The 25,580-nt window shown below is 53.8% G+C and overlaps 1 protein-coding gene across 3 annotated transcripts in view; it reads left to right on the forward strand.

Annotated features, from left to right (window-relative positions):
- Positions 1-257: 257 nt before the first annotated feature.
- The window catches only part of KDM5B (lysine demethylase 5B), a 33,457-nt gene continuing 8,134 nt past the window's right edge, over positions 258-25,580 (forward strand). Inside the window, exons 1-18 of one of the 3 annotated variants that reach the window (XM_059677520.1) lie at positions 258-596; positions 10,931-11,008; positions 11,993-12,115; positions 13,130-13,300; positions 13,621-13,755; positions 14,535-14,631; positions 15,818-15,927; positions 16,215-16,373; positions 16,798-16,917; positions 17,738-17,896; positions 18,834-19,015; positions 20,051-20,213; positions 21,666-21,785; positions 22,618-22,812; positions 23,717-23,898; positions 24,053-24,177; positions 24,900-25,050; positions 25,150-25,264. In XM_059677520.1, the coding sequence (XP_059533503.1) occupies positions 408-596; positions 10,931-11,008; positions 11,993-12,115; positions 13,130-13,300; positions 13,621-13,755; positions 14,535-14,631; positions 15,818-15,927; positions 16,215-16,373; positions 16,798-16,917; positions 17,738-17,896; positions 18,834-19,015; positions 20,051-20,213; positions 21,666-21,785; positions 22,618-22,812; positions 23,717-23,898; positions 24,053-24,177; positions 24,900-25,050; positions 25,150-25,264 (2,574 nt within the window). In that variant the 5' untranslated portion in view covers positions 258-407. Of the gene's footprint in view, positions 612-10,930; positions 11,009-11,992; positions 12,116-13,129; positions 13,301-13,620; positions 13,756-14,534; positions 14,632-15,817; positions 15,928-16,214; positions 16,374-16,797; positions 16,918-17,737; positions 17,897-18,833; positions 19,016-20,050; positions 20,214-21,665; positions 21,786-22,617; positions 22,813-23,716; positions 23,899-24,052; positions 24,178-24,899; positions 25,051-25,149; positions 25,265-25,580 lie in introns of all 3 variants that reach the window. The other 2 variants (XM_059677519.1, XM_059677521.1) reach the window with 2 other exon arrangements.

The raw sequence follows: 25,580 nt of genomic DNA on the forward strand, positions 1-25,580 counted from the left end.
AGCGGGCGCCTGTGCCCCCGGGGGTCCCCCGAGGGTGCGCCTCCCCCGCCGCACGTAGCACCGGGCGCGACGCCCCGGGCGCCAGGCGACCGCAGGCCCCCTCCTCCTCCGCCGGGATCGGCCGGTGGCGGGCAGGGCCCGGGGCGCGCAGGGAGGGGCCCGTGGAGGCGGGACCGCGGGGCCCGGCCCGGCCTCCCTGGGGGCGGCGGGGGGCGGGGCGGGACTCCTTTTCCTGCCGCGGCGCGGAGGAGCACAGCGTGGATGCGCAGCCGCGGTGCCGCGATCGGCGGAGGGAGGAGGAGGAGGAGGAAGGCCGAGGCCCGCGGAGGCTGAGCAGCCCGGCCGCCGTCCCCGCCCGCAGCCCGGACCCCGTCCTCGCCCTGTCCCGCGCCCCCCGAGCCGCGGCGATGGAGCCGGCCGCCGCGCCGCCCTCCTGCCCGCGCCCCGCGCCGCCGCTCGGGGGCCCCGGGCCGCTGGGCGAGTTCCTGCCGCCGCCCGAGTGCCCCGTGTTCGAGCCCAGCTGGGAGGAGTTCGCCGACCCGTTCGCCTTCATCCACAAGATCCGGCCCATCGCCGAGCAGACGGGCATCTGCAAGGTGCGGCCGCCGCCGGTGAGTGCGGGCCGGGCGCGGGCCGGGCGCGGGGGCGGCGGGCGCGGAGGCCGGCGGCGGGGACGTGCGGGCGGCGCGGGGCGCGGGGGCGGCGGGGAGTCCCGTGCGCGCAGCAAAGTTTCAATATGGCGGCGGCCGGTCCTTTGTGTGGCGGCGGCGGCGGCCTCACCTGGGCCGCGCTCGGCCGGCTCCGGGGCACCGGGGGCGGCTCCGGCACCGGGAGTGCGGGCGGCCGGGGGACGGGCGGGGCGGCGGGGGCGGCGGCGGGCGGGACCCCCTTCGGGGACGGGCCGGTCCCTGCCCGCGGCTGGGGCGCCCCCTCGTGCCGGGGGCGGGGGCGGTGGGGGCCCTGGAAACGGTCCCCAACGGCTGCAACGTCCGCGGAGCAGAGCCCCCGCCCGAGCGGGACGCGCCCGCACCCCCACCCCGCCCGCCTCGTGGGGCGCAGGGGCCGTGGGCCGGGCGGCGGTTGGACGACGGGGCTTAACTGCCGCTGCGACGGCCGCCGCCGAGTCGCCCCCGCCCCGCCCCTCCCGCCCCTCCCTCCGCAGGGACCGGCCCTCCGGCCTCCCCGCCCCCAGCCCGGTCCTCCCGGGGCGCCTCCGCCGTGACCTTCGCTGTTGCAGCGACTCCCTCCGGCGATCCCTGCGTTTGGGGAGCTGTTTTCAGCGGGTTCCCCACCGAGAACCCCGGATCTCAGTTGCCCCCCCCCCCATTAAAACACCGACCCCCGTGCTGTAGTTTTTCGCAAGTTTGCAGTCGGACCCGACCCGCGCGCCCAGGAAACTACCGGCCGCCGGGGTGGGGGCGGCGGGGGCGGCTGGGAAGCGGGGCGCAGCCCGGGGAGGTGCGCTCAGCGCGCAGGGACCCGCACGCGTCGCCGCGGGCCTGGCTCCGGCCCAGCTTCGGTCTCTCGAAAGCGCGCGGTTCCGACGCGGGGCCGCGGGTGGGGAGGGTGCTCGCTGCGCTCGGGGGGCTTCGCGGCGGCGTCGGGCAGCCAGAGCTCTCGGTCCCCGCAACGTGCAGCCCCGCGCCCGGGAGTGAGCTGCCCGCGTCGCGCTGTGGGGACGGGGCTGCTGAACCCGGGCCCGGTCCCTGGACGCCTCTTACGGGCTTTTGCCCCCAAAGACGGTTGGGTCAGGGGCTCGGGTCCCGGCTTGGCTCCGAGGCGCATCGCGGTCCCTGCGGAGTGTGCGGCGGCGGCACGAAGGGCACCATCTTGTGTGGAGAGGGCACCCCGCAGGCAGCCCCGCACCTGGCCCTGCTCCTCGGGCCCTGGCGGGGCTCGCTGCCCCTTTGTCTGGAGCTCCGGGGCCCAGGGCCGAGGCGGGGGCCGTGCTCGGGGGTGGAATCCCAGGAGGAACAGCCCCCGAAGGTAGCTCTCGAGGGGGGTCCTCTGGAGATGGAAACGGTGTCTTAGGAACTTGTGCTTTCGGAAGCTCGCTGGGAACAAGTGGCTTCATCTTGTAGAAACAGTAACTCAGGAGCGGCCGTGGTTACATAACGGCTCCTGCTCGGTGAGTCTTGCTCGCTGGGTTTTTGGACGGGGGTGGCTGTTCACACGGCGTTCGTCGTTGGGGGGTCAGGGCAGGGACTATACTGCGTTTGTTTGCTTTTGTTTGGATCCTCGGTTAGTGGCGGGCAGGTAGTAGGCAGCTGCTTCCTCGTGAGGGAGGGGCCGTTTCCCAGGAACGTGTGGAAATACAGTAAAATCCGTGCGCTTAAGGGAATGAGAAGTTTAGAGAGGAGAGTGGCCTTGTTTCCAGGCCCATCAGCTGTCGGGTAACCAGGCTGTCCTGTGCTGCTGGGTTCTTTTACTCTTCAGTCAACCCGACTCCTGGTTTTGTTACCTTTAAAACACCAATTCCCGTCTCCTCCTTGGTGTGCTGAGGTGGCTTTAAGGGGACGTACACTTGCCATGTGGCTGTGTGGTGCTGGGAGAGGGTCGTTTAGGGACGGAGCTATCAGGCAGACGTAGTTGACTGCTCGGTAAACGCTGTTTGCATCTCCCAAGTTTGATGGGAATGCAGTTGATGCTTTAACAACTTCCTTCCTTGCCCCACACACTTGGCCATAGGTAGGCAAGATCTCACCAATTTCTCCTTTGGAAATGTCCAAACGCCAGGGATTTAAGTCAAACCCCAGATGGCACACGAGGCACATTTTTTTCAACTTTCACTTCCTGTGGTCATTAATTTGATCCCTTCATCACGGTAGCCAAAGTGTAAAACAAACTTTTAAGTATTTTAACGCAGTCAGCATCTTTGCGTGAGCCTATTGGTTCCACCCTTAGGAGCGGATAAGGCCCAAATCCTTTCTTTGTGTCGTAGACGTGTTAGTGATGTGGAGCTTGCTCACTCTCATCCCAGCCTATCATTCTCCCTGATTCTCAGTTTGCTTGATTTTGTTGTTAATCCTCACTGGAGAATATTTTTTTTCCCATTGATTTTTTCTTTCTTTTTTTGAGAGAGAGTGGAAAGAAGGGGGAGAGACAGCGAGAGAAAAAACATCCACATGAGAGAGACATCGGTTGGTTGCCTTCCGCACAGGCCCGGGTCAGGGCTGAGGATTGAGCCTGCAACCCAGAGTCAAACCCGGGACCCTTCGGTCCAAGGCCGACCCCCTATCCACTGAGCAGAACCTCGAGGGCCGGTTGATGGACTTTGGCCTAACCTTCTCTGGTTTTCTACTTTTGTGTGTGTCCGTCACAGCATTTTTCTGTGGTTGTGATTCTTTGGCCAAGTTAAACCCTTGGCATTTGGAGAAAAGACTTATCAATAGAAACATTCTTAAGTGAAGGAAGAACATACAATGACTTTAAAAAATAACAGGTTTATTGAGATATAATTCATATACTGTACAATTCATCAATTTTTCATGTTTTCACAGAGTCAGCACTAGAACATTTTTATCACTCCCAAAGAAACCCATACCCATTTGTCAACTTTTTTTTTTAATCCTCACCTGAGAATATGTATATTGACTTATTTTCATTTTTAGAGAGAGGGGAGCAGGCGGAGAGACAGACAGACAGATGTTAGTATGAGAGAGAAACATGGATCGATCGCCTCCCGTATGTGCCCTGACTGGGGATGGAACCTGCAACCTAGCTATCTTCCCTGACGGGGAATTGAACCCACAACCTTTTGGTGTCCGGAGAATGCCCCAGCCAACTGAATCAGCCGGCCAGGCTGTAACTGAATTTTAAAATGTGAGGTGTGAGAAGCTTTAGTCAGTGGTTCTCAACCTTCCTAACGCCACGACCCTTTAATACAGTGCCTCATGTTGTGGTGACCCCCAATTTCATTGTTACAAATTGAACATAATTAAAGCATAGTGATTAATCACAAAAACAATATGTAATTATATACGTGTTTTCCGATGGTCTTAGGCGACCCCTGTGAAAGGGTCGTTTGACCCCCAAAGGGGTCGCGGCCCACAGGTTGAGAATCGCTGTTCTAGGCCAGTGGTCGGCAAACAGCGGCTGGCGAGCCCCATGCGGCTCTTTGGCCCCTTGAGTGTGGCTGTTCCACAAAATACCGACTTCTGCGCACGGGCCACGAAGTTTCAGTCACACTGTTCGTACGTGCCCGCACGTGGTATTTTGTGGGAGAACCACACTCAAGGGGCCAAAGAGCCGCATGTGGCTCGCGAGCCGAGGTTTGCCGACCACGGTTCTAGGGCAAATGAGACCTTTCTGTGCCATAATTATAAGATGTTTAGAACAAAGATGTGGAATTTGACTTAATGCATTCACGTAAGTCCTTTTTTTAAAAAAACAACAGCAACACGCATTTAAATCTTTCCGTGTAGACCATTCCTCGTGAAGCATCATTGCCAGGCGCCCTCAGACCTGGCCAGGCCTCATCCCCTCTGTTCATCTGTTTATTTTGATCATCAGCTTTCTTCCTGGTGTAAGCAGTCGTTACTTTCTCGGCCAGAGCCTTCACTTCCAGGTGTGAGTGAAACACTTTTTATTATGGAAATATTCACACATCTGCATGAGCGGGAAAGAGAGAGTGCCCGCAGCCGCCCTCCTGGATGGGAGAGAACAAAGCAGAGGCAGCACCGGGCTGAGCGCGAACTGGTGACTGTTGAAGAGAACCCGTTGGCCTAACGGTTGTTTTCTCTGGGGTGGGGTGGGCTTGGGCAGTTAGGAATGGGGTTCCAGTCTCCAGGGAGTATGAGGGCTGCATTTCAGTTTTCGTCAGTGGTTTTGTTGCCTTTTTACACATTTGTTGGAACCTGTGTAGAAACGTGGCCGCCTCTTGGGACACTGCTTGGGGTGGTGGGGGGAGGGCATTCTCCATTCTGCTATTTGTCCAGTTTCCTACCCGCCAGGTTTTATCAACCAAACAGACCTGGGAGTCAGGAGTCACCAGGAAAGAGAATGAAGCCGCTTTTGGAAAGGAGTTTCAAGGAAATGGGAATTGAAAGGCCCCAATGAGTTGGGCCAGGTTGTTAGGCTGTTTTCCGGGAAAATGGTGGTCCGACTTTCAGCCCGGACCGCAGTTTCTCTTCAGCAGATCTGCTGTCTGACGTGTAGGTGGTACCAGCTACATGAAAGAACACTTTAAAAGCCAGGTCACGGGGAAATATTTCCTGTCGATACCCCTAAAATCCAAGTGCTCTTCCCCTCACAAGAATAGCTTCATTTCTCTGATGAAAGACTAGTTAACAGTGCCAGGCAGAAGATCACATAGGAATGCTTTTTAGAACTTGTGGATTTCATTTCACTTGGTACTCTGTTATTTTACAACATGTGTGAAACTTAAGTACTATTTTGCTGGTATAAAAAGTTTTATCAAGGGGGGAGAGAGTGGATTTTTTTGTGTTTTTAAAAGTCAGTTTCTCTTATGCAAATGAAGGAGTAACTGTTTCTAAATCTAAAAAACAAGTAAGTGGGTAGAACCTCGAATCTAATTCCATCGGACAAAGTTATTTTTCTCGGAAGTAAGTATAAGGGGATCTGACCCTGACCTAGGGCTGCTGTCCGATTAAGGAACTGATGGCTTGCAAGGAGCTTACCCAGAGCATATTGGCTTACTCCTAGGAGAATGGGGGCAGACTTAGCAGGAGGGGCTGGTGCCAAATCCACGTCCCTCATTTTCTCCTGCAGGGAAGGGATTTTTAAAAAGTGAAACTTGAGAAGTGAAAAGCCCACCCAGCATCAAAACTCGAACATACAGAATATAATTCTTCCGTTGGTTTAGGCGGAGCTTTTCTGTACCTGGTGCTTAGGAAATTAGTGTGATGAGTTATTTCAGAAAGGTTGCAGGCTCGTGTGTGTGACATGTATTTAGTGTAGTGTGTGTGTACAGGCAGGAGTTTGTATTTGGTGAGTTTTGTGTTAAGAAGTGTTTCAAATTATTTAATTGCCCCTAGTATGGGATGGCTGTGATGCTGTGGAATCCCACTTGTTGCCTGACAGGAGGATAAATAGATTGAGTTTTAAATATTCTACAGTTATTTTACTTGTAAAGTGAGGAGGAAGTAGAAGAGGCGAGGGATGGGGTAAAATTCACAGGCTGGATTGTTATTCTTTACTCTCAGGCAGACTTAACAAAAAAAGCTAATTAGAACTTCTATGTAGTCACACGAACCCAATTCTCCAGTGTTTTGTTAAATAAACCTGCTGTTACTGGACCTCATAGCCTGGTTGCCTCGTAGGCGGACCCGTATACTAGTATACTCCATTTCCAGAGTGTTTTTTGTTTGTTTTTATCTTGAATCTAGAAATTTATTAATGCTGCTTTCTAGATGTAGTAAACATCGTGTTAACGGTTCTTCCCGTGGTGTGTGTGTCAAGTTTACATCTAAGTGTTGGAGCTGAGCTGTGAACATGCATCAGGCTGAGCTTTCTCTTCCCGCTAAGCGGCTTTCTTGAGCCTTCCTGTGTGAATTCTTGCCCTCTCACCAGCTTGACCAAGTCGTAATGTTCAGAGAGCTAAAGTCTAAAACTTCGAGTGCTCGGAACACTTGGTTAGAGCTTTTATTAAGCATATTCCTCTGAGGCATACATACTCCAGACTAAAGATGCCAAAACATGACCATTTTACTCTAATCTCATAACTGCAGAAACAAAGAACAAATCCCTATCAAAACCACATAATTACAAGGTCTTTAAGGCAGGATCCTCCCAATTTTCTGTGTGGTTGTATCAGCTCATCGTTGGGTAATATTTAAACCAGATGGTGCCGCCTCCTCTCGCCAGCTCTCACTTGGAGGGAGGGAGAGCGGGATCTTCTAGGATTTGCATTCTGGTGAGGGGATGGAGGCGAGAGATCTATAAAGAGAATTTGGGCGCACAGACAACCTCCAGTTTGGGAGATCCCAGGCACCCCCAGCTTGTTCTTCTGGATCGGCCCCTAGCCAGTGTCACGACAAATGGAGAAGAGCCACCAAGCTTTCCGGGGGAGGCTGGCGGGGGAGGCTGGCGTCGGGTCTGTGCACGGTGTGGGTCGCGGGTTTTAGACCTGCTCTGGGTCCCTCTGCACCTACGTGTTTTCACACTAACCTTGAGGTTGTCCAACCTTCATTTGCAAAAATACATCTTCTTCTTCCGTAACAGGTCATTGCCCATCAGGATCCTGGGGCGAGGGGGGGCGGGGTTTAGAGTTTGGTTCAGGTCCGAGGTAATTTGGTTTTGGAAGTTGGCTGGTTAGAGAGTAGAGGTCCCGTGGGAAGGACGCTAGGGTAGGAATAAGAACATCTGGCTTCTGGTCTGTGTTCATCGTTGCTGCTAAGGTGTGACAGTTTTACAGGTGAGGAGACTGCTGGGAGAAGTCAGTGACTTGCCTAAGATGTCACAGCCGTCAAAGGACAGATTGAGGGATTCTACTCGGTGTTCTTCCAGCACCGATACCAGGAGCCACCCAGCTTCTCATCTCCCCTCCCAGCTTCCCTCTGGCCAACCGAACACAACTGCAGGGAAATCAGTTAAGATCCTAAGATGCACATATATGACATCATCATACCACTTCTTTTAATTTTTTCCTAGATTTTAATTTTCCCCCATCACCATTTATTCCCATATACCCTCTCCTACCTCCCTCTTCCCCCGCCATTCCCACACTGTTGTCCATGTCCATGAGTTTTGTTTTGCTCAAAGTACCATGTCTTTTGTCTATTATATTTGTCTATAATTTTTAAAAATATATATGTTTTTATTGATTTCAGAGAGAAAGGGAGAGGGAGAGAGAAATAGAAACATCAACGATGAGAGAGAATCATGGATCGGCTGCCTCTCAGACGTCCCCCACCGGGGATCGAGCCCGCAACCTGGGCATGTGCCCTTGACCGGAATCGAACCTGGGACCCTTCAGTCCACAGGCTGACGCTCTATCCACTGAGCCAGACCAGCTAGGGCTGTGTATAAAATTTTAAATATACCTTCATTCTTTTAGTTTATCAATATGTGTGAGCTTAGGCATTGCATGTGCTGTTTATTGGTTGGCTGGCTCATTTGTGTGGAAACTCCTGGCTCATCCGTTTCACTGACCACTGTAGAGCCCAGGCAGTTGAGTTTTGAGGAGCTCTTCTGGTCATGCTGAAGCTCCGCCAACTGGGCTGCCTAGGCAGGGCGCCTCTCCACATCTTCAATATTTAGAAATTAAAACATTTTAAGGAAGTCGTTCTGTGAAACTGGACTGATACTTTTGCCAGGCCTGTTCTGTCTAGAGTCACCATTTTCACAGTTCTGATCCTTTGGTCCTTGTTACTTTAATACCACGCGTGTTTGCAGATCATTTGGGACCATTTCGGCGGTAGGACTTCAGGGAACGCTGGTTTGACGTGGTGTGTAAAGATGTTGGCCCTTCACAAACAGGTCAGGAATTGACTGATTTGTGAAAGGAGACAGCGCATGAAAGGCTGCTTTTCAAACCTGGGTAGACAGTTTGCTGGAAGGACAGATGGACGGGGAGTCCTTAGGGGTTCGCTGAGGGCAGTTGGTTTCCGAGTTTGGGCTGAGGACCTGGGAGGACCTTTCAGCAGGTCCAAGGGAACCTCGTCTTGTCAACGAGATGCCAGCGGCCATCTCTTCTTTCTGTGCTTGGACCAAGACGACTGACTGACTGTGGGAGATAGGAAAACCCAGCTTATTTCTATTAAGCCAGATACAAAGAATTGGAAAATGTATGCGAAATAAAACAATGCCACCGTTTTTTGCTTAATAAATGAATTTTTAAAATGTCTTCATTTCTGATGTGATAAAAACGAATAGCTGTTTCTCATACAAATTAAAGCTCTTTGAGGTCCTCAGCTTTTAAGTTTTAAAAGGGTCCTGCCCTGGCTGGTGTGGCTCAGTGGATAGAGTGTTGGCCTGCGGACTGAAGGGTCCCGGGTGTGATGCTGGTCAAGCGTGCGTGCCTGTGTTGTGGGCTCGATCCCCGGTGGGGTGGGGAGGGGCTGCAGGAGGCAACCTATCGATGATTCTTTCTCATTATAGACGTTTCTGTCTCTCCCTCCTCTGAAATCAGTAAAAATATATTTTTAAAAAGGGAGGGGGGTGCCCTGAGGCCAAAACTTTGAGAATGGTTGTATTAGTAAAAAGGGGAAGTTGCTTAGGCAAAGGCTTGCCTCTGTAGGAAAGATGCCGCTCTCGCTCTTCGTGGGAAGAGGCCATTGTGGGACCAGGGGCGGGTGTGGTAAAGGCGTGGGCCAGTTACCCACCTGTTGCTCCATGAAGTGAGAAAGTAGAATTCTGTGTAGCCAGTAGCAGCTGGAACGTTGAAGTCGGCCCCTTCGGCTCATTCTGTCATTTCATTAAGTTTTATTAACTTCGTGAACCGCGTGGTTATTAACCTCGTCCCCCTCGCACTCAGATTTCCTTCGTTTTTCCCCGCGGCCCCTCCGCGGCCGGACCCATCCAGGCTGCCCTGTTCATGGAGCTGTCGCGGCTCTTCAGGCTCTTCTTAACGATGACGGCTTCTCAGACTTCTCCTTGTTTTTGATGACCTTGTTTTGAGGAGTACTGACTGACTAGGTATTTTGTAGGAATTTATTTGATGTTTTTCTCATGGCAAGACTGGGTATATGAGTAGCTGAGTATTTTTAAAGGGACATCTGTGTCTTCTTGCCGTCGTTCCTGTTGTCTGTGGAAGGATTTAAACGTTAAAGCTGTGGGAGTGTCTGTATCGTCTTAATGAAGGGAAACCAGGCTCAGTGTGAACCTCGGTTGCTACAGTTATCATCTAAGTAAGGAGTCTTCTCTTTGTTTACAAAGTCTTGTCACTAAGTTGTCTTGATTGGCAACTTTTTAGCAGTCAGCTTTTGATTTTCTGGTTTTCACCTTTAGCTCTAAAGCAACATTTAAATGTAACTTCCTAGGCCCTGGGCTGGGCAGCTCAGTTGGTTAGAGCATCGTCCTGATACCCCAAGGCTGTGAGTTCCTGCCCCAGACAGGGCACATACAAGAATCAACCAGTGGCCCTCGCCGGGTTGGCTCAGTGGATAGAGTGTTGGCCTGGGGACTCAAGGGTCCTGGGTTCGATTCCGGTCAAGGGCACATGCCCGGGTTGCGGGCACATCCCCAGTAGGGGTGTGCAGGAGGCAGCCAATCAATGGATCTCTCTCATCATTGATGTTTCTATCTCCTCCCTCTCTGATATCAATAAAAAAAATTTAAAAAGAAGAACCAACCAATGAATGCATGAATAAGTGGAACAACAAATCGATGTCTCTCCCTTTCTCTCTAAAATCAATAAAGTAAAAAAAAAAAAAAAATTAACTGTCCTAATTAGAATCTTTACTTGCTCAGTAGCATTTACTGAACACCAGGTAACTGGTGTCTGTCTGTAGAGCCAAATGAAGCCCCATTCTTTTCTTTCTTTTTTTAAAATAGATTTTATTGATTTTTTACAGAGAGGAAGAGAGAGGGAGAGGGAGTTAGAAACACCGATGAGAGAGAAACATTGATCAGCTGCCTCCTGCACACCCCCTACTGTGGGGGATGTGCCCACAACCAAGGTACATGCTCTTGACCGGAATCGAACCCGGGACCTTTGAGTCCACAGGCTGATGCTCTATCCACTGAGCCACACCGGTCAGGGCTGAAGCTCCATTCTTGAGTCCAAGCTGCTGTGATCAGGTTAATTCCCCCTCAACCTGCAGTATGTGCGACCTGGACCATTGAGTGAGGCTCAGGCAAGCTTCCCTAAGGGCATGGGTGTCTTGTTTATAGCGAATACGGCTGGAAAGGAAAGGAAAGAACCTAGACGTATCCATTGAAACCCTAGGACCCAGGGTTTTAATTGAAAACGATTTTTAAATGCCAGAATTATAAATTCTTGTAACAAAAGCCTTTGCTTCGTCCCCAGGATTGGCAGCCACCGTTTGCATGTGATGTCGACAAGCTTCACTTCACGCCCCGGATCCAGAGGCTGAACGAGTTGGAGGTACTGTCTTCACGGCTGCGCTGGTGCCTGGGTCTTGGGGGGAGGAGGGGAGCCCCTGGCAAGAGGCCCCCCCACAGGGCTGGTGGCTTTAGTGAAACTGAAATACGGCCAAATCACTGAAAATCATGGTCAAGAAAGTGCCAACGAGGCCTTCGCAGCAAACCCATTTTCATTGAAAACGCCGATTTTTGTCCCTGCTTGGCCGATTCTTTCATTGAATCCACATTTGGTGGCAGCCCCTCGAATTTGGGTTTTGAAAGGAATGTCCTTTGAGGACCGTCTAAAGGGAGGGACCTTCAGCTCTGGCTTCCTTCCAAATGCGTATCTCACCCCAGTTTGCTAGCACTTTGTTTCCCGAGGAGTGAGCAGGGCTCTAGAGGGGAGCAGTGTGTCTCAGCGCCGTCTGCTGAGACCCTGACTGCCGGGCGTGCAGGGCTGGGGGTGGGTAACGGAGGAGGCAGGGTGTTCACCGTCATGGTTTGCTGATCTGGTTTTTGTTTTGAACCAAACCATATTTTGTTTTTCTCTACTAAGCAAACATTCTTCACTTAATGGGAACGGGTGTCCTGGGTTCTGTGGGTCCTGGTGGTGGTAGTACTCGGTGTGCATTTTTGAGTTGAACTCGGAAGGCAGGAGATAGCTCTGAGGTCTGGGAAGGTGTTGGGAAGGTCTTTAAAGTGCCTGCATGGTGAAAAGATGGAGGGGAGCACATGGAAGCTTACTTGTCATAACAACACTGCTTCCAGTGCCCTTGCAGGAAGCACTTTCAGAGCCTGCGGGTGCTGGGGGAGGCCTTACTGGGTGCTTCCCTTTTGCTGGCACACGGTAGGAGTGGAATTAAATTTTTGTTGAGTTAATATTTAATTATTTAACCAGTTTTATTTTGTATCTTTTTGACAGTTTCCCTATTGAATTCTTACACTTAAATATTGTAAGAATGAAAGACCTTAACATAAGATTGAAACACAATTCTTTGTCGTTTAGGCTCAAACCCGTGTGAAACTGAATTTCCTGGACCAGATTGCAAAGTACTGGGAGCTGCAGGGAAGTACTCTGAAGATCCCGCACGTGGAGAGGAAGATCCTGGACTTGTTCCAGCTCAACAAGGTGAAGGCGGACGAGCGTCTCCCGTGGAGTCCTCGTCCTGACAGGAGGACGGGTCTTTGCCTTGAGGCACAAACTTACGGTTAAAATGTGTCAAATGAAATTCTTCATTCAGCTGAGATGATTGGGCTCTTACTTGGCAGACCTTTAAAGCCTTATCTTGTGAAATATTTTGCTGCCACCCAGGTTTTTTTGTGTTTTTTTTTTAATATATTTTTATTGGTTTCAAAGAGGAAGGGAGAGGGAGAGAGAGAGAGAGAGAGAAACATCAATGATGAGAGAGAATTGTCAATTGGCTGCCTCCTGCACGCCCCCCACTGGGGATTGAGCCCGTACCCCAGGCATGTGCCCTGACCGGAATCGAACCCGGGACCCTTCAATCCACAGGGGTCAGCGCACATCATAGCGAGCGGTTGAACTCCCGCCCAAGGGGACAATTTGCATGTTAGGCTTTTATTAAATAGGAAGGAGAACTGAGCTCAGAGAAAATTGAGTCATTTAATACCTTAACTTAAGGTTCCAGACTTAAGTCTACGTTTTTCCTACAAAAACACTGCCTTCCTCCCTACTTCGTAGCTTGTGGAGATTTACAGAGTCACTGAGTCGGACCCTTTCTTTAGAGAGAGATTTCATTGTGAATCTAGTGCTTCACCCCAGAAAGTCTTCACTGCTCTGGGGAAGTAGCTTTTGGGGTGCAGAGCGATTATGGAATATGCTGTCAAAAGCGAGGTTTTAATTTTCTAGCTTAAAAATACCAGTGTAGCCCTGGCCGGTGGCTCGGTTGGTTGGAGCATCGTCCCTACACCTAAAGCTTGCGAGTTGGGTTGCGTCAGGGCATATACTCAGGTTGGGGGTTGGGAAGGATTCTTTAAGGAAGCCGTGTGTGTTTCCTTTTGGCCCAGGACGTGTGTCTTTGGAAGATCCCCACGGCCCGGAGCGTTGTGCCTCGGAGTCACACGTCGGCACGAGGGAAGTAGAAGGGGCTGTTCTGATTTCTCTTGCTGTTTCATTGAACAGTTAGTTGCAGAAGAAGGTGGATTTGCAGTTGTTTGCAAGGATAGAAAATGGACCAAAATTGCCACCAAGATGGGGTTTGCTCCTGGCAAAGCCGTGGGCTCCCACATCAGAGGGCATTACGAGCGAATCCTCCACCCCTACAGCCTGTTCCTGTCGGGAGACAGTTTGAGGGTGAGTGTCGGGGGGCCCGGCTCTGTCGTATTTCACTGTGATCCGCACATTGTCTCCACGGGAACGAAAAGGCCTCGATTATGTGTGGAAGACACGGCTTGTAAGACTTTGGTGTGTGTGTGTCTGTGTGTGTGTGTGTGTGTGTGTCTGTGTGTGTGTGTCTGTGTGTGTGAGGCTGGCAAGTGTGGACTTTGTGTTTATTTAGATTTTAAAAAATTGCAGGCCTGTTATGTATGTAATAAGTAATTGCTAAAGACCTTTGAAATTCCAGTGAAATTGTCTACGATTTAAAAAGGGGCGATTCTTGTGTTTCATTCTAGTGTCTGCAGAAGCCAAACCTGGCCACAGACACGAAGGACAAGGAGTACAAGCCCCATGACATCCCCCAGAGGCAGTCTGTGCAGCCCGCGGAAACCTGCCCCCCAGCGCGGCGAGCGAAGCGCATGCGTGCAGAGGTGAGAGCCTGTGCGCGTCCGTCTGACCGGGTTCTGTCTGTCCCACTCAGGCTCTTGCAGTCCAGCCTCCTTAGTCTTGCAGAGGTGCCGGCTGTGCTCTCGCTTCTGTATTTGGGGGACTGTGCTGCCGGAGGGTGAGGGATCCCGGAACCTGCTCTGGTTGACGCTGCCTGGACGGGCGGCTGCTTGTTAACGGTCCTGGGCAGATGGCGTCCACACCAGGGCCCTGGCCTCCGTCCCTCGGGAGGAGCGAGGGGAGGGAAGCTGGAAAGAACGTGGGAACATCCTACCTGAGGATGTTTTTTTCTTAGAGACACACTGGTTGCCTCCCACATGCACCCCGATGGGGCTGAGAAACTTGCAACCAAGGTATGTGCCCTTGGCCGGGAATCAAGCCCGGGACCCTCCCGTCCGCAGGCCGGGCTCTGACCGCGGAGCCAATCTGACCAGGGCCTTTACAAAAATAGAGACATCAGGTAACAGGGAAGCTGTTTTTCTCGTGTTTCTGCGAAAGGAGCATGGAGCCTGGCAGTCACTGATGGCGGCTTTGGGGAGGGCGCCTGACTGCCAGGAGCCGTGAGAGGAGCGTGAGGACCCAGGAGGAGGCCCAGCTGCCTCATCCATTTCTTCAGCCATCGCCATCTCCAGGGTGGAGAGGGACGCTGGATGCCATGCTAATGAACAGTTATGAGATGGTAGCCACTTTGGGACTCCAGGTGGAGTTTAGGGTTACTTGTTTTTAAAGGACATATTTATGTGTGTGACAACTGTTTTTCAAGGCCATGAATATTAAAATAGAACCGGAAGAGACGACAGAAGCCAGAACTCACAATCTGAGGCGTCGGATGGGTTGTCCAACTCCGAAATACGAAAACGGTAAGAAAGCTGGCCTGTGAACAGGAAACAGTACAGAGGAAGCAAGTAAAAACCAGGTTTTGTTTGTTATGAAGAAACCACGGTGGCAGCTGTTCCCAGTCATCGCTGGGTTAAGGTCCTTCTCTTCCTGAAGGGCCAGGTAACAGGCAGATGAGGCGCCTGGGCGCGTAGCTGCTGCTCTGAAACGCAGCTCCGCAGCTGGTGGAGGAGCAGTGGTTTGTGCCTGGGCTGCATGTCCGACGGGTGTGTTTCCACTGGGCAGCAGACCTGCTCTCTGAGTCTGAATCCTGGTGGAACGTCGTTTGCCTGGCCTTTCCGGATGCCGGCACTGAGGTGGAGGCTTGGGACTCGCAGGGGGAGTCCTGTGTCCTGGACAGGCAGTCGTGGACCTGGTTCCTGGTGATGGGCGAGTGAGAGGAGGCAGGGCGTGTAATGAAGTGATTTTTAAAAACACAGACCGAGCCCTGGCTCGGCCACTGACTAGCTTATGACCTTAGAGATACTCCTTGTTGGCCTCATGTGTTTTCTTATCTTTGGAATGGATTTGTTGCAAAGGGTTATAGTTTGTGGAAAGCATTTAGCACGGTGCCCGCCACAGGGTAGTTCACGCAGCTGTGTTTTCGCCACAGTTCCTGGAACAGGCGGTGCGAGGCGAGGCAGGTGGTCATGGAGGCTGGTGCAGTCGCAGGAGGCCCCCGGGCAGGTCGCCAGGCTCTCGCAGGCAGGGCCATGAGGGCTTGCTTGACACAGTGTGTGTGTTGTCGGTGGTGGTTTCGCTTTTTTACTGAAGTTATTGGGGTGACGTTGGTTAGTAAAGTTATATAGGGTTCAGGTACAAGTCTCTGATCCATCGTCTGCGTCTTGTATTGTGTCTCCACCCCACTCACCAGCCCAGCCTCCTTCCATTGCCGTTTACCCCCTTCACCCTCTCCTGCCTCCCTCACCCTCAGTACATGTTGTTTTAAACGGTTACAAACCTGAGCAGCATCTGTACCCACAGCGTGGATATAAATGGGGTGAGAGTTTGCATTTTATCCTCATGAGCTGAACACAGTGCGCTGGGCGCCACTCTGCTGAGCGGAAAGAAACGGGAGGCCAGTTCCCGTCCTGTGTGCGTTGGGAGGGGGTGGGGGGCGAGGAGGCGGAGCGGAGCACAGACAGAGCTCACGCGGGCGACTTCTTGCAGAGAAAGACGTGAAGAGCAGCATCAAGCAGGAACCCATCGAGAAGAAAGAGCACCTTTTAGAAAGTGAGAGGGAGAAACCCAAGAGTCGACCTAAGAAAACCACCAGTGCTGTGAGTTGCCGTCGTTAACACTCACCCCAAGTGTGTCCTTCGTGCTTAGACTGCTCGCTCGGTGTCTGACAGTGGACAGACCTTCTCGGTCAGTTTATCGTCTGAGCTTGTAAGCGAGGAGACCCGCGGATACCTGAGCACTGAGCGGGGGAGCTGGTGACGCAGAGTGCTCAGGCCTCACGAGCTCCTCGCAGCAGGGACAGGCTGGGTCATACCTGTGACAGTTAGTTCTTAGAATCTCACGAAGTCCGATGGACTCACGTGCCGGTGCCCCGTCCTGGCTGCAGGTGGACCTGTACGTCTGCCTCTTGTGTGGCAGCGGCAGCGACGAGGACCGGCTGCTCCTGTGTGACGGGTGTGACGACAGCTACCACACCTTCTGCTTGGTCCCGCCCCTGCACGACGTGCCCAAGGGAGACTGGCGGTGTCCTAAGTGCGTGGCCCAGGTGAGGAGGGACAGCGGGCGGGGCGGACGTGCGAGGCTGTCCGCTGCCTCTGGGTCCGACGTGGCCTTTGGGGATGATGTCCGAGAGGACCTGGGCTGCCTCTGCTCAGGGAGGCGTCTTCTCACAGCTGAGCCGGAGCAGGAAGCAGGAGAAGGGTAATCACTACACTTGCAGCTTTTCCACTGAATAAAACACTGTGTGCTCTTAGCAGAAGTTCTCAAACACTGAACGACTTTGACAAGTGATTTTATAATCTGTAGGTCACCACGGCTAACGTTTTGATGTATATTCACCCAGACTTCTTTCTGTTTTAAATGAGTGGAGTTATATTACTTAAGCAGTTTTAGTAATCTGCTTTTCGGGGTGTGTGTGTATGTGTACATACATATATATTTATATGTACAAATTATTATTTTTTGGGCAGGAGTGTAGTAAGCCACAAGAAGCATTTGGCTTTGAGCAAGCAGCCAGAGACTATACCCTCCGAACCTTCGGGGAAATGGCGGATGCGTTCAAGTCTGACTACTTCAACATGCCGGTCCACGTATGTCCATACGTACTGCTTTGGTTGAGGGTTTTAATAACTTTTTGAAAAGGTGGGTCTGGAGGCGAATTTGAGATGGCACTTACCTCTGGTTGCCATGGTCGTGCACAGGGACACCTGTAATTTGTTTAGTGGTATTAAAATTCAACAAAATGTTAAGATGCATTTCAGTTTTTCATTTGATTTCTCTAGAGAGAGAGGTTTTGCCACACAAATTGCACAGCAGCAGTAACAATATCAATACAGGAAATCTCCAATACTCCTCTCAGCTCAGCAAATGTAATTTAAAGAAAAATTCACAAAATTTATTGAATGCCCAGTCCGTGTGCCACTTGGTGTGCTGTGCGTTGGAAACGCGTTTGCACGCTGTTCTGTTGTTGTGAGTTATTTAAATTCCGCTCATTCGTGGAGGAGCATCGCGTGCTTTGCCCAGCACTTAGCGCTCGTCACGGGAGCACCCAGCGTTAACGGGTGCTGCCCTCACTGTGGATCTTGAGCGGCGCTCTTCTCCCCACTGGGGATCCAGCCTGCAACCCGGGCCTGTGCCCTTGACCGGAGTCGAACCCGGGATCCTTCAGTTGCAGGACTACACTCTATCCACTGAGCCACACCGGCCAGGGCGAGAAACCTGAATGCTTAACCATCGTTACTCCTTTAATAATGAAATAGCGGGACTGTCTGGACTCCAAGGTGGAGCAGAGAGAAGCATGTCCCTCACTGGGTCCTGGGCCCCTGTCGCTTAGCATCTGGTCAGGTTGGCGGCCGGCCGTGCGTGTCTGCAGAAATGCATTTCTTCTCCTGCTTATGGTTTTGTCTCCAGATGGTTCCCACTGAACTGGTTGAGAAGGAATTTTGGCGGCTGGTCAGCACGATTGAAGAAGACGTCACCGTCGAGTACGGAGCCGATATTGCCTCCAAGGAGTTTGGCAGTGGTTTCCCTGTCCGCGACGGGAAGGTCAAACTCTCCCCTGAGGAGGAGGTGGGTGCCAGGGGGGAGCACCTGTCTTCCGAGGACCTAGCACGTGCCTGCCCTACGGGCGGCATCCTGGGCCAGGGGCAGCCTCACTGCAATAGATGCCGCTTGGGACTCGGGCTGTTGGTTCCATTTCCGGTTGGTTGGCTGGAAGCGATTGGTGACTACTTTCAGGAAAACCTTAAGTACCAGGTTTTCAATGTTTTCAAGAGAAATAGGAAGAACCCACAAGTAATCCTAGTCCCCGCTGTGCCACTGCGCGGGGACGACATGGGACAGTGACGTTGCTCCCTTGGCCTTCAGGTGCTCTAACCTGGGTTTCTCTTTCTGAAGGAAATCGGAGGGATTGGGGCCAGACCTACTTGTCTTTGAATTTAATTTTAAAGTTTGAGTCCATTATTTTCCCCACTAGCAAGCTCCTAGCATGGTTTCTGTTCTATCCTAGTAAGAAGTCAGATCTTTTTGGGGGTCAACTTCCTTGAAATCTCATATTCGCACAGAAAAGCACGCAACTACATGTGCAGCTCGATGGGTTTTCACCAGTTGAATACTCCGTCTAGCAGCACCGTTCTCCCCGCGGCTGCTCCTGCCCTCTGCTCCCCACCTCCCGTCTCAGACGACCCCTCCCCCACAGCACTGTCCTGACTACAGCGCCGTAGCGTCATGTGCCCGTTTTTTTTTAACTTTATGCAAAACCACTGGTGTTGTCTGTACTCTTCCGTAGTCACGTGAGGAGCGGGTGGGACGCCGGCCTGTGCTGTGGGCGTCGTCTGTGTAACGTGCCAGAGCCGCCTGTGGCGTCCGAGGGTCGGCAGAGGGGCGTCTCCCTCCTACCCAGCGTTTTCATTTCGAAGGAGACCGTTTTCACCGTCGTTTTAAACAAGCGCAGTTGAAAATGTGCGGCGGCTGTGGCTGAGGCTCGGGCTTTGACCTCTGTCTGCAGGAATACCTGGACAGCGGCTGGAACCTGAACAACATGCCGGTGATGGAGCAGTCGGTGCTGGCCCACATCACGGCCGACATCTGCGGCATGAAGCTGCCCTGGCTGTACGTGGGCATGTGCTTCTCCTCCTTCTGCTGGCACATCGAGGACCACTGGAGCTACTCCATCAACTACCTGCACTGGTGAGCGGCCCCGCCCGGCCCGCAGCGCGCCCGCCGCCGGGTCCTCCCGCCTCTCAGCTGTGTGAAGAGTGGTGACCTACGTGGTTTTTCCTTAAGATTTTCCCTGCTGTTGGAACAGGCGTCCTAACACGTTAAGGAGGTGGCTCTAGGGAGCCCGGGAGCCCCTGAGATCGCGCACACGCTACTTTCAAGTCTGACGTGTTTCTGAGGGGAGGGCAGTTGTCAAAGGCTTTCCTCACGGAGAGCTGAGCGGAGCCTCGGGGTCCCTGTGGAAGCCCCTCTGTACCTTTGGGGGCGTGTGGCAGCTTCTCAGCTCTTCATCCAGAGCCATTTTCCCACATCTGTCCTCCCCTCCGCATCTCCCTTCTTTTCTAAGAACAAGATATTTCGAGATCTGTCACTCAGTAAATCGCGCCACCAGGAGCGGAAGGATGTAGCCAGAAAGGGCTAGTCACACAGTGGTAGCCTGCCTGTCCTGCGTCCCTCGGGCCCAGGCACGGGCTCGGGGCTGTAACGTGAGGGTGGCACCTACCATTCCTCACAGGGACGCTCGGGGTCAGTGTTTGACGGTGTGAAGTGCTTTGAAGAGTAAGAGCTCTTTAGGATGCTAATTGCCTTAGTAGTGTTTGCTCCCTGTCGGAACGGACAAGGTAAAGGGAGATGGAGAGCTGTCCTTGTCAGCCTAGGAAACTGTGGCAACCTGATATCCTACACTACGTGACACCTGATAGTCCCAGGGATTCTAGATACCTGCATTTCTAAAGGGTCAGACGAAGCGGGGAGGACAGGGATCTCGGGGGAAAGCCCGTGTCCAGGCTCCGTGCCTGGAGGGAAAACGCACCCGCAGGGACCGTCAGACCCGTGTCCCCAGGTGGCCCCAGGTGGCCCCAGGGTGCGCGCCCTGTGGGGTCTGCTCGGCTGTCCTGTGTTGACGTTGCAGGTTGATTCTGTGAACGTGTGTGATTTGAAGAAGTGATTGAAAGGTCATGGTTGCATGTTTCTTGAGATGGATTGGCTTTTCTAACCTGTTCCCAGGGGTGAGCCCAAAACCTGGTACGGCGTCCCCGGGTACGCGGCCGAGCAGCTGGAGAGCGTCATGAAGAGGCTGGCGCCCGAGCTTTTCGTGTCCCAGCCGGACCTGCTGCACCAGCTGGTGACCATCATGAACCCCAACACCCTGATGACGAATGAAGTGCCTGTACGTCTCAGCCCTCCTCTTGCTTCACACCCGGGGGCGCTGGGTCCACGGGGGCTGGGGGGTGCCTGGCCGGCGACGCTGTTGGGTGGGTTTGGTACAGCATTGGGGATCCTCAGCCGTAGGAGGCTTTCTCTGTGTGTCCGTCATTCAGTCACGCAGCTTCACCACGTAATGCTCCTTTCGTTTATACCTCATTCCTCTCTGCAACAAGACAAAACCTTAGACAGTACACGTTACATGTCAGTATAAATCCCTGGGGAAAAGGCTAGATCCTGTTATAATCAGAACTAAACTCTAATGTCAGAATCCACGCTCTGTCCCTGCTCTAAAAAATGGCTTATTGAACCTACAGGATCTTCATTTTCAGTGACGAACTGAAAATAACATGTTTGGTAGATGGTGGTCACGTTAACCCCCCACCCCTCATTAAGCTTTATTAATTTATTAACTTATCTGCCTGTCGATCTGTTGTTTTTGAGAGCACGTTTATTCAGCTGGGGACGTGTAACAAGGGAGGGCTTAGGCTAGAGCAGTGACGGCGAACCTTCTGAGCTCGGCGTGTCGGCATTTTGAAAAACCCTAACTTAACTCTGGTGCCGGGTCACATAGAGAAATATTTTGATATTTGCAACCATAGTAAAATAAAGACATATTTTTGATATTTATTTTACATATTTAAATGCCATTTAACAAAGAAAAATCAACCAAAAAAATGAGTTTGCGTGTTGCCTCTGACACGCGTGTCACAGGTTCACCATCACTGGGCTAGAGGAAGAGAGAGACGGCATAGCTGCTTGGCTGACTGGAAAGGGGGCATTGAAGTCAGGCTCAAGGGGTGAGTCTGGGATGAGCTGCTGCTGCTCACTGCACCCCTGGTTGCATGTCTCCTGGGAACCCTAGAGTTTAGGAGATGCCTGCCTGTGGGGGAGCAAAGTCCCCTGGGATGCAGGCAGCGCCACCGGCAACACCGCGGCCAGCTGGGCCACGCCGGCAGGGCCAGGCTGAGCTTATTTTTAAAAATACATTCTTTTTTTATTGATTTTAGAGAAAGAGGGAGAGAGAGAGAGAGAGAGAGAGAGAGAGAGGTAGAAACACCAGTGATGGGAGAGAATCATGGATCGGCTGCCTCCTGCACGCCCCCACTGGGGATGGAGCCCGCAACCCGGGCCTGTGCCCTGACCGGGAATCGAACCAGCAGCCTGTTTTCGTTTAATGACATAGGACACGCTTCACCGTGGCTGCATTAGAAAGCTGTGTCCTGACCCGGGATGTAGCCATGATTCCTTTCCGATCCCCCACAGCCCTGTGGTTGGGCACTGCTCTGTCCTGTGTTCCACCGCAGTGGTGTGGGCTGTGTTTTCTGGCTCACTTTTGATTGTGGAGAGCCACCCTTCGAGGAGTCTAGCCCAGTCTAGCCCAGATGGTCTTCCTGAACCTCCCGTGTGTCCGCAGGTTTACCGGACGAACCAGTGTGCCGGGGAGTTTGTGATCACCTTCCCGAGGGCCTACCACAGCGGCTTCAACCAAGGCTTCAACTTCGCCGAGGCCGTCAACTTCTGCACGGTGGACTGGGTAGGGCGATGCCGGAGCCTCTGCCGCACTCTTGCGCGCAGAACGCTCTGCGGGCAGTTGCTTGCTTAACCTGTTGCCGCTCGGGAGGCTGGTCTGCCGGGAGCTGACCGCCCGCGAGGCCGGGCGCTCGCACACGTTGTACTTGGCTCGCACGTCCGGCCTGTACTGAGCCCTCTGCTCAGTTCAGTGGACAGTTGTTTCTTGTGTAAAAGACTCGACAAAGAGTCTCTTGATTTACGTTTTGACTGCAGCTCAGTATCTCATTGCAAACCGATGGCAGTCCAGCCTTCAGGCGGGTCCTTGCTGAGCACTGACTCGGTGTCCCGGCAGCAGTTGTAGGGGTGCCTTTGGTCTCAGTTACTTGTGGAGCAGGACTTTATGTCCGTGTTCATGCTGCTCACTCACCATGAAGGGGTGTCTGACTGACGTGTGACGTTCCCTCTAACGGTGACGACGCTGCTCGTGGCTTCTGAGTGATGAGGCTCCTGCACCTGTAACTATTTGGTGTCGTTGGAGCATTTCTGTCCCTGAAGGACGTTGGCCACGCCCCGCTCGGCACAGCTGCTTCAGGAAATGTGTAAATCCGTATTTCCCATTAGGTTTTACCTTGGGAACAGCGATGCATTGCTCATACATTGGGGCTTTGTGAGTGACTTTTTAATGAAGGCGACTCACATGCCAGGTCTTGGGGATGCAAGGATTTACAGAGGCCCAAGGCTCCTAGAGCTGGTGTGTGACCTGCGGGACCCAGAGGGTGGCCTGGGGTGGTTGCGTAGCGAGGCCGGCGCCCTGGGCAGCAGGAAGGCGGCTCATGGGCTCTGCTGTCTCCCAGCTGCCCCTGGGCCGCCAGTGCGTGGAGCACTACCGCCTGCTGCACCGCTACTGCGTCTTCTCCCACGACGAGATGATCTGCCGCATGGCCGCCAAGGCCGGCGTGCTGGACGTGGTCGTGGCCTCCACCGTCCAGAAGGATATGGCCATCATGATCGAGGACGAGCGAGCTCTCCGAGAGACCGTCCGCAAACTGGTGAGGCTTCTGGAAGGAACCCCAGCGTCGTGCTGTTTTAGCCGAGTTCTTAGGCACTTTAATACCGTTTATAAACGTCACGTCAGTCCAGTTTCCAGTGGACATGGATGAGTGGAACAACAGATGTCTGTCTGTCTGTCTCTCTCCCTTCCTCTCTCTCTAAAATACTAGTAGTTTTAAAACCCCACAAAAACAGAATAAAAGTAAAACAGAGGAGCCTGGTGGTTCCTGAGCTGACTTCACTCGGGTTGGGTTTGGGTCCAGGCCCAGATGAGGAGGAGGGAGGTGAAGGTTCGCTCTGTCACCAGCGAGCATCCTGGGTCTGGCTGGCACGTGGTGCATCTGCAGGTGAAGTTCACCGCTTCAGCCTTCGTTTTTCTCGACACCTTTTCCGTCAGCAGAGGCTCTATTGTGACTCGACTCGTTCTTTTCAGGGAGCGGGATCCCTTCAGATAACTTTTGGGGCGAAGGGCTCTGTGCCACTCGGCATCGCCCCTCTCGGAAGGTCCTGCTCGCCCACCTCCTCCCTGTCCTCGTGCTGGTCTGTGGGCTCTCCAGCTTCTTCCCCTGAAGCTGAAAGTGCACACGTTTCCTTGGCTCTGCCCTCTGCCCCTTGGAGTAGAATAAACAGCTGCTCTCTAGTTTTGTCATCCTGCTCATCACTGTTTTCTCACATCAAAATGGCCAAACACAAGGACGTAGCCCCGTCCAGCAGCGAACGGGTCCTCACCAGACGCGTGAGGCGGACGCCGCCGCGTTGGCGGTCCTCGCCGCCTGGCATTCCCACGGTGGGGATCTGTGCTGGGATCTGTGCGCGTGTGGTGGTCCGGCAGCCACTGCGTGCTCGGCTCGGGGCTGGTGGGTCGCACTGTCCCGCGGAGACCCCCAGCTCACTTTATTCCAGGGAGTAATCGATTCGGAAAGAATGGACTTCGAGCTGTTGCCGGACGATGAGCGTCAGTGCATAAAGTGCAAGACGACGTGCTTCATGTCGGCCGTGTCCTGTGCCTGCAAGCCCGGCCTGCTGGTGTGCCTGCACCACGTGCCCGAGCTGTGCTCCTGTCCTCCTGGCAAATACAAGCTGCGGTGAGTAGGTTTTTTAAAAAAATTGCTTTAAGAAGATGGCTTTTTTCTGTGGAAAACACAAAATCTGAAATAAAAGCTCAGTGACATCCCTGGGCCAGGGCTGAAACATGCGTGTGAAACATCTGACTCTCCACACCCCCGTGTCCGGCCGCAGGTACAGGTACACTCTGGACGACCTCTACCCCATGATGAACGCGCTGAAGCTGCGAGCCGAGTCCTACAACGAATGGGCCGTGACCGTGAGCGAAGCTCTGGAGGCGAAGATGAGCAAGAAGAGGAGTACGTGTCCGGCCGGCGGGGCCGGCGCGGGGCCGGGGCAGAGCCACGTTGGGGGGCACAGCCGCGACCGTCCTGCCGCCTCTGCCGCCGGCTCACCCCGCAGGCGCGGGAGGTTCAAACCGGGGGACGGGGAGACCCCCCGCATCCCAGAGGGGCCCTCATGGGGGGCGGTGCACGATGGTGCTTCGTGCCGGCCACAGGCAGGGAGCAGAGTGACCTTCACCTCTTTGTCTCAGAAACAAAAGTACTTCACGTTTTCCACGGAACCTTAGGGAACGTCTTTATTAACAAGACGTCCCTATGAAGGCGGCGCCTCTGAGTGCTGGTGGTCAGGCCCTGTTCTCTCAGCAGCCTCCTGCCTCAGTGTCGCCGGCGTCCCTGGCTGAGCTGCACGGGCTGTGCCCTTGTGTTCAGGGCCGGCTCTGGGCCCTGCCCGCTGCAGAGGGAGTGCAGGAAGGAGGCGTGCGGCTCCGTCAGGGTTGGCACTGACTGCTTTGATAAGCCAGCTGCTTTCCATGTGAGCGTTTCCGCTCTAAAGGGTTCCGTGCTGAAGGGCACCTCTGGGCACTTGTTGGGAACACCCCACGCTGAGCGTAACCGGGCAGGGGTGCGAAGCAGCGCACGCGCTCGCCGAGCAGAGCTGGTGAAGGCAGGCTCCCCTCTGCACGTCCGCCTGGGCTCAGACGCGATGGCCACAGGCGGCGCCTTCCCTTCGTTCCCAGGCCTCGCCAGCTTGAAGGCTCTGATCGAAGAGTCAGAGATGAAGAAGTTCCCGGACAACGACCTCCTGCGCCACCTGCGCCTGGTCACGCAGGACGCGGAGAAGTGCGCCTCTGTGGCCCAGCAGCTGCTCAACGGGAAACGGCAGACCAGGTGTGTGCCTGGGACCCTGGCCGTGGGCTGAGCGGGTGGTGGAGCCGGGAGGGAGCGCGGGTGTGTTCTCACGTGGCTTCCCGGCCTGTGTCTCCGAAGATTCCGATCCGGGGGAGGAAAGTCCCCGAACCAGCTGACGGTGAGCGAGCTCCGGCAGTTCGTGACGCAGCTGTACGCGCTCCCCTGCGCCCTCAGCCAGGCGCCGCTGCTGAAGGTAACGGCCCAGCGCCGGGAGGCCTGGGGTCGTGGCTACGTTGTCCTCTTGAAGGTGCTGCGAGGGGCACGGAGGGCTGTGTACAGGGAGAGCATAGGGGCGCTCATAGCGGAGGGAAGGTCGCCGCCAGCTGCTCATGGCGCTGGTCAGGGTCTTGAGTCCCTCGTCTCAGCGGTCAGTTAGTGTGTGTTCCCTCGTTTACCCGTATTCTCCCTAAGACCCAGCGAGATGACATGGGCGCCTTGCTGTGCGCGGGGAGTTGTAAGTGGGAAAGAAACCGTGACTGAAATCACAGCTCTGATGAGCAGCCCGGGTG

The sequence above is a fragment of the Myotis daubentonii genome, chromosome 20 (genome assembly GCF_963259705.1).
Source record: "Myotis daubentonii chromosome 20, mMyoDau2.1, whole genome shotgun sequence".
NCBI lineage: Eukaryota > Metazoa > Chordata > Mammalia > Chiroptera > Vespertilionidae > Myotis > Myotis daubentonii.